The sequence below is a fragment of the Coregonus clupeaformis genome, chromosome 33 (genome assembly GCF_020615455.1).
Source record: "Coregonus clupeaformis isolate EN_2021a chromosome 33, ASM2061545v1, whole genome shotgun sequence".
Taxonomy (NCBI): domain Eukaryota; kingdom Metazoa; phylum Chordata; class Actinopteri; order Salmoniformes; family Salmonidae; genus Coregonus; species Coregonus clupeaformis.
This window is the reverse complement of record NC_059224.1, coordinates 19,673,933-19,694,053: the sequence shown is the minus strand read 5'-3', so window position 1 is coordinate 19,694,053 and position 20,121 is coordinate 19,673,933. Positions and strand designations below refer to the sequence as shown.

At 44.5% G+C, this 20,121-nt stretch overlaps 1 protein-coding gene across 1 annotated transcript in view; it reads right to left on the bottom strand.

The window, feature by feature from the left end:
• Nucleotides 1-20,121, bottom strand: part of fig4a (FIG4 phosphoinositide 5-phosphatase a) — an 88,963-nt gene that overhangs the window by 48,074 nt on the left and 20,768 nt on the right. Inside the window, exons 9-11 of the mRNA XM_041860313.1 lie at nt 17,360-17,460; nt 16,732-16,894; nt 6,880-6,977 (exon numbers count right to left, since the gene is read on the bottom strand). Coding sequence (XP_041716247.1) covers nt 6,880-6,977; nt 16,732-16,894; nt 17,360-17,460 — 362 coding nt within the window. The remainder of the gene's footprint in view (nt 1-6,879; nt 6,978-16,731; nt 16,895-17,359; nt 17,461-20,121) is intronic.

Here is a 20,121-nt window from a genome sequence, read left to right as displayed (position 1 = left end):
GCAGTGTGTGTGCATGTGTGTGTTAGTCATCACCTCTTCTCTCCAACGCAGACACACACAGTACTCCTAGCTCAGAATTGACATCAGCTAATCATGTCTACATCTTCTTATATCAATTTCTCCACAAGTTCTGCAAACAGTCTCTCTCTACCACACGTTCTCTCAAACACACTCTCCCTCACATATATTGGCTACTTACTAAGCACTGTCAGTTCCCACTTTGCAATAGTCTACACTGTGTGCACAATTATTAGGCAAGTTGTATGTTTGAGGATTAATTGTATTATTGAACAACAAGTGCTCTCGGTCAATCCAAAATGTTAATAAACCTCAAACCTGAATATTTAAGAAAAGTAAAAGTGAGGTTTTGGCTTTCTTTGGAGAATATCTATGTGTGCACAATTATTGGGCAACTATTAGTGTGCAGAATTATTATGCAACTAAATAAAAAACGAAAAGTTCCCCATCTCACTTGTTTATTTTCATCTGTTAAAGTGAGAATAATAAACAACTCAAAACAAAAAATCTGTGACCAATATAGCCACCCCTCTTTTCAATAACAGTCATAAGCCTTCCATCCATGGAGTCTGTCAGTTTCTTGATCTGTTGACGATCAACTTTTTGTGCAGCAGCAACCACAGCCTCCCAGACACTGGTCAGAGGTGTACTGTTTTCCTTCATCGTAAATCGACCGTTTAAGAAGGGACCACAAGTTCTCAATAGGGTTTTAGGTCAGGTGAGGAAGGGGGCAATGTCATTATTCTTTCATCTTTAAGGCCTTTACTGGCTAGCCACGCAGTGTAGTACTTCGATGCATGCGATGGAGCATTGTGGTCCTCTGTAGCTCAATTGGTAGAGCATGGCGCTTGTAACGCCAGGGTAGTGGGTTCGATCCCCGGGACCACCCATACGTAAAAATGTATGCACACATGACTGTAAGTCGCTTTGGATAAAATGCTAAATGGCATATTATTTTATATTATTATATTGTACTGCATAAAAATCATGGTCTTCTTGAAAGATGCAGACTTTTTCCTGTACCACTGCTTGAAGAAGGTGTCTTCTAAAAACTGGCAGTAGGTTTGGGAGTTGAGTTTGAGTCCATTTTCAACCCGAAAAGGTCCAACTAGCTAATCTTTAATAATACCAGCCCATACCAGTACCCCACCTCCACCTTGCTGGCGTCTGAGTCGAAGTGGAGCTCCATGCCCGTTACTGATCCAGCCACGGGCCCATCCATCTGGTCCGTCAAGAGTCACTCTCATCTCATCAGTCCATAAAAACTTTGAAAAATCTGTCTTCAGATATTTCTTGGCCCAGTCTTGACGTTTCAACTTATGTGTCTTGTTCAGTGGTGGTCGGGTTTCAGCCTTCCTTACCTTGGCCATGAGCACTGAAGACCTTGTACTTCTGGGCACTCCAGGTAGGTTGCAGTTCTGGAATATGACAGCACTGGAGGATAATGGGTTCCTGGTAGCTTCACGTTTGATTCTTCTCAAATCTTTAGCAGTTAATTTGCGTCTTTTTTTCTCAACACGGTTCTTGCGACCCTGTTGACTATTTGCAACAAAACGTTTGATGGTTCTGTGATCACGCCCCAATATCAGACTTTTTTTTGACTTTTCAGAGTCAGTTAAATCCTTTTTTGGCCCATTTTGCCTGAGGAAAAGAAGCTGCCTAATAATTATATACACCTTGATATAGGGTGTTGATCTCCTTAGGCCACACTCTCCCTCATTACACAAATACACATAACCTGATATGCTTAAATCCAATAAGCATTCCAGCTTGGAGTTGGGAAATATGCATAATAATGATGATATGGTCAACATACTGACTTGCCTAATAATTGTGCACACAGTGTATTGTGAATTTTTGGGTTTCTGCTTGATAGAGAGAGAGAGGGGGAGACCAGAGTGTGTGACTAAGAGGGGAGCACCCTACCCCCCTCTCCTGCACATGGCCGAGCTTGTGCAGGCAACAGAGGGCTTTGATTGGCTATCCCTCTCCTCGCTCCCTTGTGAGTGACAACATGCGCAGGACACCCGAGCTCAGCAGTAAGAAGGAGGGTTCACAACACTTTGTGAATAGCGTGTGTGAGTGCATTTAAGGTGGTTCTTCAACAGCTTGTAATCACTAGCCCCTAACCAGTTTCATCTCTCTTTCATCCCTCTTTCTGTCAGAGTAACCACAGCAACCGTTCTTTTCCAATGTATTGACAAAGCTAGGGAGTTAGTCTAAACCTTCACTAGCTAATTAAACCAACACACCAGGCTATTGTCCAATCACATGAAGGTGTGATTCCAGGAACCCTGCTGGTTTCTTAGAACAATTCTCAAGTGAAATTCTCAGTCATTTGGATGTGTCTGTCAACACTTCATTATGGTCATGTTGGATATTACATCTCTTCCTCTCCTTGTTTTCTTCCCCACAGAGACATCTGAGACACCTGAGAATGTGTTTTTTTCTCCAAGAGCTTCTTTAATGCCTTCTTTAGTAGAAATATGTTAATTGCAAGCATTCCAGTAATGTCATATAAAGCTTGGAAAAGAACACAATGGGGCCATACTTGCGAACATTAGAAAGAAATGTAGTTAACCTGGACCTCCGTCTCAAAGTGCGCATCAGCCAAATACAATCGTCGACATAGTTGCATGTGATAGAATGTTACATTGTAGCTGGTCCCATCAGATAACCTGGCACATGTTAGCCCTATGCTAACCTCACCAGCTGACCGGGATTATATCCGATAACAAATTCTGCAATTTGACGACTTCGTTACTTTTTTGGGGGGATGAAATTTTGGGGGGATGGTTTGGCACTTTATTCAGACAGTAATGAAACGACATGGGGAGACAGTGGCAAGGTAGGAAGCAAGGATTGATCCAGGTGAGTGTTACCACTACACCAAGGCTCTGTACAGGGAATACTAATATTACTGGTTGATGACCGTGGGTAACCAAATCATCGATTTCAGTCGCCTTGTCCATAGACTGCTTTCAAGGTAACGACACAAACATTTTGTCATTTGGGTGAACTCGCTCTTTAAAATAGGGCTGGAAGAATATCATTCTTACTCTCCAGGAGGGTTGGCCACCCCTGATCTATTTTTCCCAGGTGCTGGGTGTTTGAACATTTTCTATTTATAACAATTACATTTATCAAAATCACCCAATCTTCAAGAAACATTTAATAAATATCAATATTCAGGTGGTTTATGCCTACTAGTTGAATATCCTTGTCATCATCTTACTCTACATAGACTAAATATGATGTGTTTGAGTTGTGAGTCCCCCTACTATCTCTGCCTAACATGTCCACAATACTAAAATGTCACATAATATTTGAGGCCTGGAACATTTAATATCTAATGCTTATTTGCATGACTTATTCAAAACTGTCCATGAATGGCTGCAAAAATACATTGCCTCATAATTCCTTTTCAAAGACTAGTTGTCATTTCAGATTTCAAATATGTGATTACACTGGCAAAGTTGGGAAGAAGTGGAATAATAAAATAAGTGTGGGGAATAACAGTAGTGTTCTTGCTGACTATCACTTTCATTACCCTATACTTTAGCCCATTGTTAAGAATGACAATTGTTCCACTGATCAGACTAAATCAAGTAAATAGATAATAAAACCTCCTGAAGACAAGATGACAAATCTGCCCCTACACTTTAACCAAATTATTTGTATATTTATTCATCCCGCCTCTATAGAATCAAAACATACACTTTTGAGTTCACAATCTATTTGACAAATGTATTTTCATAGTTACAAATCAGGTAACCCTACCAAACTGTCAGCTGCCTTTTCATTGTCACAGTCTAAATGCCAATCACCGAACGAGGGACTAATGCAAGTGTGGATTAAATCGACTTTAGTACGTGCTGTCAAAAGGCTGCATTCTGCAATAGGGAGGAGAATAACAGCAACCTAATTTTGTTGACAACATTGTACATAAAACAGCGCTACCATGCTGCTCTTTTTACAGTTTTATAAACTCAGCGGAGAACGTTCTCCCTCTCCATTCAGCTCCACTCTAATCTTGAGGGGCGTTTCTTTAAAACGCGCATCCAATCCCCTTGGATCCCTTACATAACTAGACCAATCATATGCTTCAATGTGCCATAGTTCACAGTGCTGTGGCAAGACAGGACAATGATAGAGGTTCAGATGGAGCAGATGGCAAAGACGCTCCGATTTCAAAATGATTTGGAGCACAGTTGAAAAGTTAACACGTTGACTATGCAATGGACTAATTAGAAAAATAAAAGCAATACTTTTCAATACGTGAGATAAGAGGTGTGGTGTGTGTGAGCGTGAGAAGATTAAATGTGTGAGTTGGCAACTCTGCTTTTATACCATCATAAGAAGGTTCATGTCCATTCTAGTATTCTAATTCCTAATTCTATGGTTACAACAACCACCTGACACTTAGTCAATAGCCATTGATGTAACTGTCTTTTAAAAATCATTGTCCAGGTCATGTAGGACTGCTTGTCCCAGTCCCAAATGCGGGGAATTTGAAAACGTGGGCGTTCCTAGTTAAACAGACATGAGACTAGTTGTGTCAGTCAGAGAGCTTCTATCATTACTACTGTCAGAAAACCTATAGCAAAGATGTTTATAACTAACCCAAGATCGACCACTGCCTGTCATTTCAAATGGGAACAAATGAGTCATAGTAGGCAGAACAAGCAAGGAGGGGTGTCGAGCCAAGCACGAGCTAGCGAGATCCTATTGGCACGTTCTAGCATGTATTTGCACATTTCCATTAGGGAAAGCCTACTCCGAGAAGTGCGCATGTGCAATAACTTAATTCACCCTTGCACTCCTTCTAAACAACGCCATTTTTGGAAACTTTGGCAAAGGGTAAAGTCCACAAAACTCAGTCCACTCTGTTCGTAATAGATTATAGTTTTGGGAACAGAAAACTGTATTGAGATCAAATGTTTCATTGTTGAGAACATTTGCAGAATGTCGGCCAAAACCCATCTCCTCCCACTTCCGGCCACTGTGCTTCCTCTCACCACTATATTTGGTAGTGAGTGGAAACGCCAAGCGGATGCTTCACATTTATTCATCAGGTGAAATATCTGTCTCATTGTTCTATCTGTGACTATAGTGTGTAGAATGGCTGAAGCAAACGATGACCCCCATGCAGAGTTGGACAATTACAACTTTTATCAAGTGTTGTTGAATGATAATATCCAAAAGTTTGAGCCAGAATAGGAAATAAGAAGACGACGAGAGGAACATCTGGTGAATCAAGCAACAGCGGCTGCTGCCGAAGATGTAGCCGCTGGTGAAGCTGGGGAGGCTTGCGTAAGCACTGACTGGTGGTGCGGTGCCTATGTGGAAACTTCCCATTAATGGCTACAGAGACAGAGTGTGTTTGTTGTGACGAGTGGGACCAGGCACCGTTTTTTTTGTCCACCATTGCCACCTCCAGCCAAGAAGGACACAGACTGTGTGAGTTTCAACCCTCACATGGACCGAGGTCTGTTGGAGACATTCTTCAGTATCCCAAAGATAAATTGGAGAAGACAGCCTAAACCAGTTGGGCCCCAAAAAAAGTATATATACACAGTACCAGTCAAATGTTTGGACACACCAACACATTCAAGGGTTTTTCTTTATTTTTACTTTTTTCTACACTGTAGAATAACAGTGAAGACATCAAAACTATGAAATAACACATTTGGAATCATGTAGTAACCAAAAGTGTTAAACAAATCATAATATATTTTAGATTGTAGATTCTTCAAATAGCCACCCTTTGCCTTGATGACAGCTTTGCAGACTTGGCATTCTCTCAACCAGCTTCACCTGGAATGCTTTTCCAACAGTCTTGAAGGAGTTCCCACATATGCTGAGCACTTGTTGGCTGCTTTTCCTTCACTCTGTGGTAGACCGTGCTGCTCTTGGTTGTATCTCTTCCATATTTGGCGTTGGGAGGTGGTACCATTTAGAGGTGTTTCTGTGGGTTGGATCAATCAAAATCAACTTGATACCCTCGTCATTTTCATCTCCAGATCCTTGGCTTTAATTGGCTATATATTTTGCGATCAATTTATGTTAAGAGGGGCCATTTCTACGGCGATTTAAAGGGAAAGACTCAGAAATACACAATGAAAACAGGAACAGATTGTCTACGCGGAGGGTGGATATTGAAATTCAATCTGTTAGCCTTCTAAATAAATATATATTTAGTCCCTATTTTGCTTTGTATTCCGCGGATTTCATGTAGAAAAGCCATTGTTTTCACTCATGAACCTGTAGCCACTAGTTAGCTTGTCAGTTGACGTTCAAAGTTAGCGCCGATCTGCCACGGAGCAGCGCCACAGAGTTCTATTGAGCAGTGACCCCTTTTTGATCATGTGATGACATTCCATTCACTCTAAACATGCTAAATTCTCTGAGTAAATCGTCTGTAACTATATGGTAGCGACATAGGGTTTGGACTATTGTTTTTCCTGATGCAATTCTCGATTGTATGGACATATTTGTATAAACTTTGAATGAATGAATCATTTTATGGGTGAACACCCTACAATTTAGATGGAGTAAATGGATCCATGGAGACAAGCTGTGGAACGTTCCTTTAACTGTCCACTGATGTAACAGTCCTGTAAATGGGAACTCTGAGGAAGGTTTCATCTGTTGGACTCAATTTCTACCAAAGGAATTATTTGTTTGTTCCATTAACAGTGTGACTGTGAGGTGTTTCTCTGAGGTGCCCTGTGGTGGGTGGTGCAGTGCAGTGAGGTGTTTGTCTGAGGTGCCCTGTGGTGGGTGGTGCAGTGCAGTGAGGTGTTTGTCTGAGGTGCCCTGTGGTGGGTGGTGCAGTGAGGTGAGGTGAGATGCTGTTACCTTGACAAGGTTGAGGATGATGATGGGCGAGCCGAACCGCTGGAGCATCTGGTCAAAATGGAGGGCAGCTACATGGGCATAGGGGTCGGCCTGGTCCACTAAGACACAACAGAGAGAGGTCAGAGGTTAGAGGGCAGCTACATTTGGTAGGGGCCAGACTGGTTCACTGAGTGGGGTTAGAGGGCAGCTACATGGGCATAGGGGTCGGCCTGCGGCGAGTGAAGTCAAGCGCAGGACACAGAGATACTAGCAGACTTACTTTACTGAATGTAAAGCACAAAAACAAAACCTCCGAACCTGGAGGGAAAAACACCATACACGTAATATGGAATACAGCAAATGCCGATACCGACTAGATACGAAACAATAACACACAAAAACCAAACGTGAGACAAGGGTAATTATAGGCTATACAATCAAACATAATAGACAACAGGTGTAACTACTCAAGACAAAACAAGACAAACAACGAAACATCGATCGGCAGTAGCTAGTACTCCAGGGACGACGAACGCCGAAGCCTGCCCGAGCAAGGGGGAGGAGCAGCCTCGGCAGAATCCGTGACAGTACCCCCCCCTCCATGTCTCCTCCGAGCGCCGAAACCACTCATCCACCGCAGGAGCCTCGATCTGGCTCTGATGCCAGGGTGCCAGGACCGGCTGATACCCCAACACACACTGAAAAGGAGTAAGATTAGTGGAGGAGTGGCGAAGTGAGTTTTGGGCAATCTCTGCCCAGGGGATATACCCCGACCACTCCTCCTGCCGGTCCTGGCAATAGGACCTCAGAAACCTACCCACATCCTGGTTTACCCTCTCCACCTGCCCATTACTCTCAGGGTGAAAACCCGAGGTAAGGCTAATCGAGACCCCCAAACGTTCCATAAACGCCCTCCAGACTCTAGAGGTGAACTGGGGACCCCGATCAGACACTATATCCTCAGGCACCCCTTATTGCCGGAAGACGTGTGTAAACAGGGCCTCAGCAGTTTGTAGGGCAGTAGGGAGACCTGGCATTGGAATGAGATGGCAGGCCTTAGAAAACCGATCCACAACGACCAAAATCGTGGTATTCCCCTGGGAGGGGGGAAGGTCCGTGACAAAGACCACCGATAGGTGAGACCACGGCCGTTGTGGAACGGGTAGGGGTTGTAACTTCCCCCTGGGCAGGTGTCTAGGTGCCTTACACTGGGCGCACACCGAGCAGGAGGAAACATAAACCCTCACGTCCTTGGCTAAGGTTGGCCACCAGTACTTCCCACTAAGGCAGTGCACTGTCCGGCCAATACCAGGATGTCCAGAGGAGGGTGACGTGTGAGCCCAATATATCAGTCGATCACGGATCTCGAGCGGCACGTCCTTCCGCCCCTCTGGACACTCAGGAGGAGTAGGGTCTGTACGTAACGCCCACTCGATCTCCGCATCGACCTCCCACACCACCGGTGCCACCAGACAAGACTCCGGAAGTATGGGAGTGGGCTCAATGGACCTCTCCTCTGAGTCATATCGCCGGGACAGGGCGTCTGCCTTCACGTTCTGTGACCCTGGTATATACAGTGGGGAAAAAAAGTATTTAGTCAGCCACCAATTGTGCAAGTTCTCCCACTTAAAAAGATGAGAGAGGCCTTTAATTTTTATCATAGGTACACGTCAACTATGACAGACAAAATGAGAAAAAAAATTCCAGAAAATCACATTGTAGGATTTTTTATGAATTTATTTGCAAATTATGGTGGAAAATAAGTATTTGGTCAATAACAAAAGTTTCTCAATACTTTGTTATATAACCTTTGTTGGCAATGAAACAGGTCAAACGTTTTCTGTAAGTCTTCACAAGGTTTTCACACACTATTTTGGCCCATTCCTCCATGCAGATCTCCTCTAGAGCAGTGATGTTTTGGGGCTGTCACTGGGCAACACGGACTTTCAACTCCCTCAAAGATTTTCTATGGGGTTGAGCTCTGGAGACTGGCTAGGCCACTCCAGGACCTTGAAATGCTTCTTACGAAGCCACTCCTTCGTTGCCCGGGCAGTGTGTTTGGGATCATTGTCATGCTGAAAGACCCAGCCACGTTTCATCTTCAATGCCCTTGCTGATGGAAGGAGGTTTTCACTCAAAATCTCACGATACATGGCCCCATTCATTCTTTCCTTTACACGGATCAGTCGTCCTGGTCCCTTTGCAGAAAAACAGCCCCAAAGCATGGTGTTTACACCCCCATGCTTCACAGTAGGTATGGTGTTCTTTGGATGCAACTCAGCATTCTTTGTCCTCCAAACACGACGAGTTGAGTTTTTACCAAAAAGTTCTATTTTGGTTTCATCTGACCATATGACATTCTCCCAATCCTCTTCTGGATCATCCAAATGCACTCTAGCAAACTTCAGACGGGCCTGGACATGTACTGGCTTAAGCAGGGGGACACGTCTGGAACTGCAGGATTTGAGTCCCTGGCGGCGTAGTGTGTTACTGATGGTAGGCTTTGTTACTTTGGTCCCAGCTCTCTGCAGGTCATTCACTAGGTCCCCCTGTGTGGTTCTGGGATTTTTGCTCACCGTTCTTGTGATAATTTTGACCCACGGGGTGAGATCTTGCGTGGAGCCCCAGATCGAGGGAGATTATCAGTGGACTTGTATGTCTTCCATTTCCTAATAATTGCTCCCACAGTTGATTTCTTCAAACCAAGCTGCTCACCTATTGCAGATTCAGTCTTCCCAGCCTGGTGCAGGTCTACAATTTTGTTTTTGGTGTCCTTTGACAGCTCTTTGGTCTTGGCCATAGTGGAGTTTGGAGTGTGACTGTTTGAGGTTGTGGACAGGTGTCTTTTATACTGATAACAAGTTCAAACAGGTGCTATTAATACAGGTAACGAGTGGAGGACAGAGGAGCCTCTTAAAGAAGAAGTTACAGGTCTGTGAGAGACAGAAATCTTGCTTGTTTGTAGGTGACCAAATACTTATTTTCCACCATAATTTGCAAATAAATTCATCAAAAATCCTACAGTGTGATTTTCTGGATTTTTTTTTCTTAATTTGTCTGTCATAGTTGACGTGTACCTATGATGAAAATTACAGGCCTCTCTCATCTTTTTAAGTGGGAGAACTTGCACAATTGGTGGCTGACTAAATACTTTTTTTCCCCACTGTACGTGAGCTTAAATACAAACCGGGCAAGAAACATGGCCCACCTAGCCTGACGAGGGTTCAGTCTCCTCGCTGCCCGGATGTACTCCAGGTTACGATGGTCAGTCAGAATGAGGAAAGGGTGTTTAGCCCCCTCAAGCCAATGCCTCCACACCTTTAGGGCTTGAACCACCGCTAGCAGCTCCCTGTCCCCCACGTCATAATTATGTTCCGCCGGACTGAGCTTCTTAGAATAAAAGGCACAGGGACGGAGTTTAGGAGGCGTGCCCGAGCGTTGAGACAGTACAGCACCAATCCCCGCCTCGGACGCGTCCACCTCCACTTGGAACACCAAAGTGGGGTCCGGATGTGCCAGCACCGGAACTGAGGTGAACAGGTCCTTCAGATGTCTAAACGCCCTGTCCGCCTCAGCCGACCACTGCAAACACACCGGGCCCCCCTTTAGCAGGGAGGTGATGGGAGCTGCTACCTGTCCAAAACCCCGGATAAACCTCCGGTAGTAATTGGCAAAACCCAAAAACCGCTGCACCTCCTTAACCGTGGTGGGAGTCTGCCAATTACGCACGGCTGAAACGCGGTCAATCTCCATCTCCACCCCTGACGCGGACAACCGATGTCCCAGGAAGGAGATGGACTCCTGGAAAAACAGGCATTTCTCCGTCTTCACATACAAGTCATGCTCCAACAGCCTACCCAACACCTGACGCACCAGGGACACATGCTCGGCTCGTGTAGCGGAGTATATTAGAATGTCATCAATATACACCACTACACCCTGTCCATGCAAATCCCGGAAAATCTCGTCCACAAATGATTGGAAGACTGAAGGAGCATTCATTAACCCGTAGGGCATGACGAGATACTCATAGTGACCCGAGGTGGTACTAAATGCTGTTTTCCATTCATCTCCCTCCCTAATGCGCACCAGGTTGTAAACGCTCCTGAGATCCAATTTTGTGAAGAATCGCGCTCCGTGTAATGACTCCGTCATACTCGCAATCAGAGGGAGAGGATAACTGTAATCTGATTGAGACCACGGTAATCAATACACGGGCGCAAACCCCCATCCTTCTTCTTCACAAAAAAGAAACTCGAGGACGCAGGAGAAGTAGACGGCCGTATGTATCCCTGTCCCAGAGATTCGGTGACGTATGTCTCCATAGCCGCCGTCTCCTCTTGAGACAGAGGATACACATGACTACGCGGAAGTGCAGCGCCTGCCTGGAGGTCTATCGCACAATCCCCCTGTCTATGAGGTGGTAATTGAGTCACCCTCTTCTTACTGAAGACGAGTGCCAAATCTGTATACTCAGGAGGAATGTGCAGTGCGGGCATTTGGTTCGGACTTTCCACCGTTGTCGCCCCTACGGAAACACCTATACACCGCCCGACACACTGATCAGACCATTCCCTGAGAGCCCTCTGTTGCCATGAAATGTTGGGGTCATGAGATATTAGGAAGCCCCAACACCACGGGAAACGCAGGAGAGTTGATCAAATACAACTGTATAATCTCCTCATAACCCCCCTGCGTCTTCATCTTAAGTGGCGCTGTGACCTCCCTAATCAATCCCGACCCCAAAGGGCGGCTGTCTAGGGCATGGATAGGGAAGGGCACATCAACTGGTATGAGGGGAATCCCTAACTTATAACAGAAACTGCGATCAATAAAATTCCCAGCTGCGCCTGAATCGACTAGCGCCTTATGCTGGGAGTGAGAAGAAACCTCGGGAAACACAACTTGGATACACATGTGGACAACAGAGAGCTCTGGGTGAGTTGGGCGCTTACTCACCTGGAATGACTCATCAGTGCGTGGCCTGCTGCCTCGATCCCTAGGAGACCCTCCCCAGCACCGAACCACAGTGTGTCCTCTGCGGCCACAGTTGGTGCAGGGGACGGCCTCTCTCCTGGTCTCTCTCCTCCTCTCTCTAGCACCAGCACCCCCGAGCTCCATAGGGCTCGGCGGTGCTGGGGGATGGAATGGACGGCCCCAGCTCCGGACGTCCGCGGGTAGCCAACAGGGTATCCAGACGAATCGACATGTCCACCAGCTGATCGAAGCTTAGGTTGGTGTCCCTGCAGGCCAACTCTCGGCGAACGTCCTCCCGTAGGCTGCACCTATAGTGGTCGATGAGGGCCCTCTCATTCCATCCCGTGTTGGCCGCCAGAGTCCGGAAATCCAGTGCGAATTCCTGCGCGCTCCTCTTCCCCTGTCTGAGGTGGAACAGACGCTCCCCCGCCGCTTTCCCCTCTGGGGGATGATCGAAAACCGCCCTGAAGCGGCGGGAGAACTCTGCATAACTGACTGTAGCGGCGTCTATTCCCCTCCATTCGGCATTGGCCCACTCCAGTGCCTTGCCGGACAGACAGGAGATGAGGGCGGAAACGCTCTCGTATCCCGAGGGCGCCGGGTGAATGGTTGCCAGGTAGAGTTCTACTTGGAGCAGGAAACCCTGACACCCGGCCGCGGTGCCATCATAAGCCCTCGGGAACGAGAGCCGAATCCCACTGGACTCCGGAGATGGAACGATGGGTATGGCTGAGAGTGGTGGTATTGTTGGAGGAGGTGTGGGCAAACCTCCTCTCTCCCATCGGCTCAAAGTGTTCATAACATCCTGCATGGCGGTGCCCAGTTTCTGGATCATGGCGTCTTGGCTGCTTACGCGCTCCTCCAATGATCCCGTTGGTACCGCTGATCCTGCTGACTCCATGGTGTGGTGTGTTATTCTGTCAAGGTGCGATGTGTATGCGGCGAGTGAAGTCAAGCGCAGGACACAGAGATACTAGCAGACTTACTTTACTGAATGTAAAGCACAAAAACAAAACCTCCGAACCTGGAGGGAAAAACACCATACACGTAATATGGAATACAGCAAATGCCGATACCGACTAGACACGAAACAATAACACACAAATACCAAACGTGAGACAAGGGTAATTATAGGCTATACAATCAAACATAATAGACAACAGGTGTAACTACTCAAGACAAAACAAGACAAACAACGAAACATCGATCGGCAGTAGCTAGTACTCCGGGGACGACGAACGCCGAAGCCTGCCCGAGCAAGGAGGAGGAGCAGCCTCGGCAGAATCCATGACACCTCTTTCTATTCTGGTTAGAGCCAATTTGCGCTGTTCTGTGAAGGGAGTAGTACACAGCGTTGTACGAGATCTTCAGTTTCTTGGCAATTTCTCACATGGAATAGCCTTAATTTCTCAGAACAAGTATAGACTGACGAGTTTCAGAAGAAAGTTATTTGTTTCTGGCCATTTTGAGACTGTGATCGAACCCACAATTGCTGATGCTCTAGATACTCAACTAGTCTCAGGAAGGCCAGTTTTATTGCTTCTTTAATCAGCACAACAGTTTTCAGCTGTGCTAACATAATTGCAAAAGGGTTTTCTAATGATCAATTAGCCTTATAAAATGATAAACTTGGATTAGCAAACACAACGTGTCATTGGAACACAGGACTGATGGTTGCTGATAATGGGCCTCTGTACGCCTATGTAGATATTCCATAAAAAATCTGCCGTTTCCAGTTACAATAGCCATTGACAACATTAACAATGTCTACACTGTATTTCTGATCAATTTGATGTTATTTTAATGGACAAAAAAATTGCTTTTCTTTCAAAAACAAGGACATTTCTAAGTGACCCCAAACTTTTGAACAGTAATGTACATTGGTGTAGGGGTCAGCCTCGTCCACTGAGACACTTCAGGGTCACTTTAGCATCTAGTTCACTCAACTCTATTTTGACTGAGCGATGAGCAACCTTTAAGGTTTAGGATGTTAGAAGGACCCATGCCACTGGCTGTATAAGGTAAGCAATAATGTTTGATATGAAATGCTTATGAATCATTATAAGACCAACCAAAAGGTAACCTAGAAACATTAAGTATTATTATACCGTAACTAACACGCAAGCCCATTTCCTTTCTGCCTCTCACGCCATCATTTCACCCATCTTTTCTATTATTTCACAGTGTTATGACTTCATGTGACGGTCACGCAGAGCCCCACACCTACAGCCAATTCAGCCAACCAAATGAAAATCTGGGTCAGTCAAACATGTTTTCCCCTCATGATCAGTCAACTAGGACCCCCCTCCACACACACACATAATTACCCCTTGTTTGCCATTCACCATATATCCTTTAAAATCGATCCATCCCATCCATTTAGGTCAGTAGTAAATGGTGATGTTGGGTAACCATCCTCGTTCCCCCGTGGGTCGTCATGACGAGGAAGCATGAAAAGACTTCTCTTCATCCCTCCCAACAAAGCTATTCACCTACTTAAGCATGTCAAAGACAACAGGAGGCTTGTGTAACCGCAGTCTTTTATTGTCAGGACAGGCTGGCTGGGTGGTGACTCACTGCTTCGTCCAACCAGGGTCTTCCTGATCATCTACCTGTCCTAGATTCACTAATGGCTGATAATCTTGAGGCCGACAGGCGTCGTTATCGAACAAGAATTTACATGTAATTGGACGTCTTTGTGTCTATGGGCTTTTATATCTGTGTGTGCGCGCCTGATGCCATATTGCTGAATTTATTTTATGGATTAGCTGAATGACATTAGAGCACAATGTCATGATACCCAATTTGAATAAAAAGGAGGTTAAGTTAGGCTCAGACTGTACATTACAATGAGGTAATGACGAAGACTGGAAAACCCACCAGAGTCAGAACTAGCAGGCAGCAAACGCAAATTGAAGCTTTGAAAACTAATTGGAGTTTTTAGATACTAGTGTCTTGGAATATGAAGAACTGGGCAAGAAAACAATGCTTTTTAAAAAAGGTCCAATGCATCAATTTGTATCTCAATATCAAATAATTTCTGTGTAACAATGAATTACCTTACTTTGATTGTTGTCAATTAAAATTGTCAAAAAGAAACAAAATTTGCTTCTTAGTAAAGAGCAATTTCTCAAGCAAGAACTTTGCTAGGACTGTCTGGGAGTGGTCTGACTTTGGAGTGTAAAACTGAAAATAGCTCTTATTGGCAGAGAGGTTTGGAACTCTTTCTTATTGGTCTATTAACTTATTTACCACCTGGTGATGTCACAAAACTCCATCCCACCAAAACAGGCTGAAATTTCAAACAGTTCTTACACTAAAAGGGCATTATCATAATTTGTATAATTTAACAGTATTATTCCAACATCAGTGTGGAGATATACAGTACATAAAACACAGGAAAATCACATTTTTGACTGCACTGGTCCTTCAATAGAAAAACAACGGCACTATCACTACCTCTGATTGCACCAGGCAAAGAGAACAGAACTAGAGAGTCTAGGAGTAAAGCAGAAAGGAGATAGATACACTATATATACAAAAGTATGTGGACACACCTTCAAATGAGTGGATTGGTCTATTTCAGCCACACCCGTTGCTGACAGGTATATAAAATCGAGCACACAGTCATGCAAACTCCATAGACAAACATTGGCAGTAGAATGGCCTTACTGAAGAGCTCAGTGACTTTCAACGTGGCACCGTCATAGGATGCCACCTTTCCAACAACTCAATTCGTCAAATTTCTGCCCTGCTAGAGCTGCCCCGGTCAACTGTAAGTGCTGTTATTGTGAAGTGGAAACGTCTAGGATCAACAGTGGCTCAGCCGCGAAGTGGGAGGCCACACAAGCTCACAGAACGGGACCGCCGAGTGCGTAGCTCGTAAAAATGGTCTGTCCTCGGTTGCAACACTCACTACCGAGTTCCAAACTGCCTCTGGAAGCAACGTCAGCACAAGAACTGTTCGTCGGGAGCTTCATGAAATGGGTTTCCATGGCCGAACAGCCGCACACATGCCTAAGATCCCCATGCACAATGCCAAGCATTGGCTGGAGTGGTGTAAAGCTTGCCGCCATTGGACTCTGGAGCAGTGGAAACGCATTCTCTGGAGTGATAATCACGCTTCACCATCTGGCAGTCCGATGGACGAATCTGGGTTTGGCAGATGCCAGGAGAACGCTACCTGCCCCAATGCATAGTGCTGTTATAGCAGCAAAGGGGGGGACCAACTCCATATTAATGCCCATGATTTTGGAATGAGATGTTCGACAAGCAGGTGTCCACATACAAGGTAAGGTCCCCATCACATAGATCATGAGGACACACTAGCTCTCTGTACATTACATCTCTGTATTATGCACGTAAATGTCATCCTAGGATGGACTGAAAACCAAATGGAGGATGAGAGGATAAGATCATTTCATATACACATGCATGCGGGCGCGCGCTCACACACAGATCTTGGGACATGCTCTCAATCTCTTAGGTAAATGTCATCCACGATGGACTGTAGGGCAAATGGGGTAAGAGAGGATAACATAATTTAATGCAGTCGACCACACACAATCTGCAGTCTCTTTCCACCTTTTCAATCTCAGAGACCATCTGATCCTCACACCCTAGGATGTATCCTGCTGGAGTCATAATGAGAAAGAAAGATGGATGAAAAGAGGAGAGAAAATCTCTCTCACCCTCATCAATAAGAAAATCCCAATTTCATAGTAACATGGCCAGAGTATAGTTTATAGTATTACTACTACTGTAAGTGCTGTAGTTATGTGAGAGTATCTCATGGCATATTGGTGATAGGGGTATATCCAGACAGAGACCAGAAGGCTACATTATATTAATGATACTGTACAGTGTACATGGTATCTAATGATGATAATATCTTACATCGTATAGGTGGTTTAGGCATCATGGTGGAGATGTCCTGGGACCAATAGAGGGGAACGGAACCCCTGACCTGAACGTACGAAGAGTAACTCCCCGCTGTGAATGACATCACCGACGCATCATGGATGATCTGCTCAGTCTCCACCTCATTGGCTACGTCACCCTGCAGAGGACCGGATGAAAACAGGTGAGGGATTATATACAGAGAGAACCACAAGGATCTACACACTCTTAGATGGCCCCATTGTTGTTGTTTTTCGTTGTTCAACAGTTTCGACCTGTAATTGACAGGAGTGGACCATATACTGAACCAGAAACTCATCCCCAAATGAGAACACACACACATCCAAACCTTACGAATTTCAATCCTGGCCTAAACTAAGCCACACGGTGGGAAAAATAGATTCATCATTTGGCCTCAAAAACACAGCATGCTGAACCCCTTTACCACCAAACGACACACACACAAACAAAGGAGATGCAGAGACACGGAGGTTACATTAACCTCACCCCCACCACATAACAAAACTCCTGTCGCTCTCCCCCCCTTTGTGCCCTGCTGCTATTATATAACACCGGGGGTGACTTTGCCCTGTTGTCGTGGCGACGAGATGAGGCGGGCGGGTACCTCGCAGTTGGCTCCTCTCTTGAGGAAGCGGGTGCCAGCGAATTTACTGGAGCGCCTGGCGATGAGGGTGACATGAACCGGACGACCGTAGATCAGGAGCTCTTCACACAGAGGTTAAGGTGGGACACACACACAGACGTAACATAATACAGCAAAGTGTCATTGGTTTCAAATAACAATTAGTAAATTCTCGAATTGGAATTGACTGGGCAGGCAAAACACCTAGGATACGTAGAGAGATACTTCAAAGAGGGAGACAAGATGTGGTTTGGTCCTTCCCAAATTACTGTTTTACTACTGGGCAGCTAATATTCTGAAGATTTTGGTCTGGCGTAATTCTCCAAGTACCAACTGGTGCTCAACAGAAGCGCATTCTTTCCAATCACCCCTCTTTCTGCTCTAATCTGTGCCCCACTATCCATGTGTCCTTCAGAGTACACTACAAATCCTATTGTGCTTTCTACTTTGAAGATCTGGAAACAATTTTGTCAGCATTTTAGACTTTCTGCCCCTTCTCTTCTAGGCCCTATTTGTAACAATCATCCATTTCTACCCTCCAATCTTGACCAGGCTTCTGTTTTGTGGCGGGAGAGAGGTTTGGTATGTTTCAACTATTTATTTTTTAGATGGGACCTTTGCCAGTTTTTATGATCTTGTAGCTAAATGTAATCTGCCTCAATCTTTTCTGCTATTTCCAAGCTCGTAATTTTGTTAGTTCTCACTTTCCTACCTTTCCTCAATCACCTCCTAACACGCTATTAGAAGGGATCCTGTCGCTCGCACAGATTTGGGGAGGTCTCATATGATGATGTTATGCTCTCCTCTGAAAACCTCTCCCATCAACAAACTAAAGACTGACTGGTGAAGAGAACTTGACCTGACAGATGACTGGTGGGAGGAGGCCCTTATTAGGGTTAATGCCACATCTTCCTGTGCTCGGTTAAATTGAAATCAGATCAAAGTGTTGCACAAAATTCATTACATCATGGCAAAAAACTATTCATTTTTCACCAGAGACAAATTACACATGACAGATGCTCAATGTCTCCCGCTGATCATAGTCACGTTTTCTCAGGCTCTAAGCTCTCGGAGTATTGGTCTTCCTTTTTAACTACTCTCTCTAAACATCTTGATATTAACCTGTAGCTTTGTACTTTGATAGCTATATTTGGAGTTCCATCTGTGCTGTCCATTCTCACCAAAAGTAAAGCAGATGTTGTAACATTTGCTTCACTCGTAGCCCGCCAACAGATTTTACTTAATTGGAAATCTCCCAAACCACCCACTGAGTTCTTGTCTTTTCTTAATTTAGAAAAGATTTAAAACACTGAGTGCATGTACTGATAACCTTTTTCTGAGATGGCAGCCTTTAATTTCCTTTTTTGACAAATTACACTCTATTGAGCAAGATTCAGAGCTTGGGCCAACAGGGGGAGGGGATAGTGTGCTGTGATCTGTTGTAATTTTATTTTCATATTGTATGTTTTTTTGTGTGTTCCTTTGGTTAGTTTGCTTGTTTTTAATTTGTTATTTGTACTCATGTCAATAATTGTAAAGTGTATACCTTTATATGTCCAATTCAAAATAGGGGGGGAAATGACTGTTCTCGTCTCTCTACCCTCCAGCTCACTCGCACTAATTTACTAAGTCCCTCTCTTACCTCTCCGTTTTCCTCTTTACCTCCTTCATCACTTCCTCCATCTCTGGGTCTCTACCTTTCTTTACCCCTCCCCTCCTCCCCGTTTCCTTCTATCAATTCTTCTGCCTGGGTTTCTCTGGGAAAAGAACCATGAGAGAAGGATGGCTTCCAGGAAATGTCGTCTAAACCCAGCGTCCGCAATGTGTCCCCCACTGCCCATCTAACCAGCAAACCTGGTGACACACACAGACAATTACCCCTTGTGCTATTCAGCAATGTTTGATGTAAACCAGTGGTTCTCAACGGGTTTTGTATCGGGACAACCAGGTTGTCTCAGTCGCGACCTAATATTAGCATCACATTTGTTTGTTTGTTGCAAAAATACACTCTGGAAAACTATTTTGAATGCTATATTGATAGTAAATGTAGCAATTACATGATAAGGGAACAACATTCCCACCATTTTCCATTGTCAATAATTACATTTTGCCCATATTCTTCATGAAGAATGTTAATAAGCTGACTGGTTTAAGACCACAAAAATCAACCAAATCCGCTAAATAGCGCTGCTAATAGCTCTATATAAAAAAATACTGTGATTGAAGTAAAAAATTGGTTCAGAGATTACAATTCTTAAAAATGTAGGTTCGTTATCATTTCCACACACTTTCTACATAGTTTTAGTTGTTTAAGTTCAGACTGGACAATTTTTTTTTATACTATCCATTTCCTCTTTCATCCCTCCATCACTGGGATACTGGGGAGTTCACTTATTCATCTCATGACTGTGGAGGAGGTGATTCATTATTACTTGCATATGCACTACCGTTCAAAAGTTTGGGGTCACTTAGAAATGTCCTTGTTTTCAAAAGAAAAGCAATTTTTTTTGTCCATTGAAATAACATCAAATTGATCAGAAATACAGTGTAGACATTGTTAATGTTGTAAATGGCTATTGTAGCTGGAAACTGGAAACGGCTGATTTTTAATGGAATATCTACATAGGCGTACAGAGGCCCATTATTAGCAACCATCAGTCCTGTGTTCCAATGGCACGTTGTGTTTGCTAATCCAAGTTTATCATTTTAAAAGGCTAATTGATCATTAGAAAACCATTTTACAA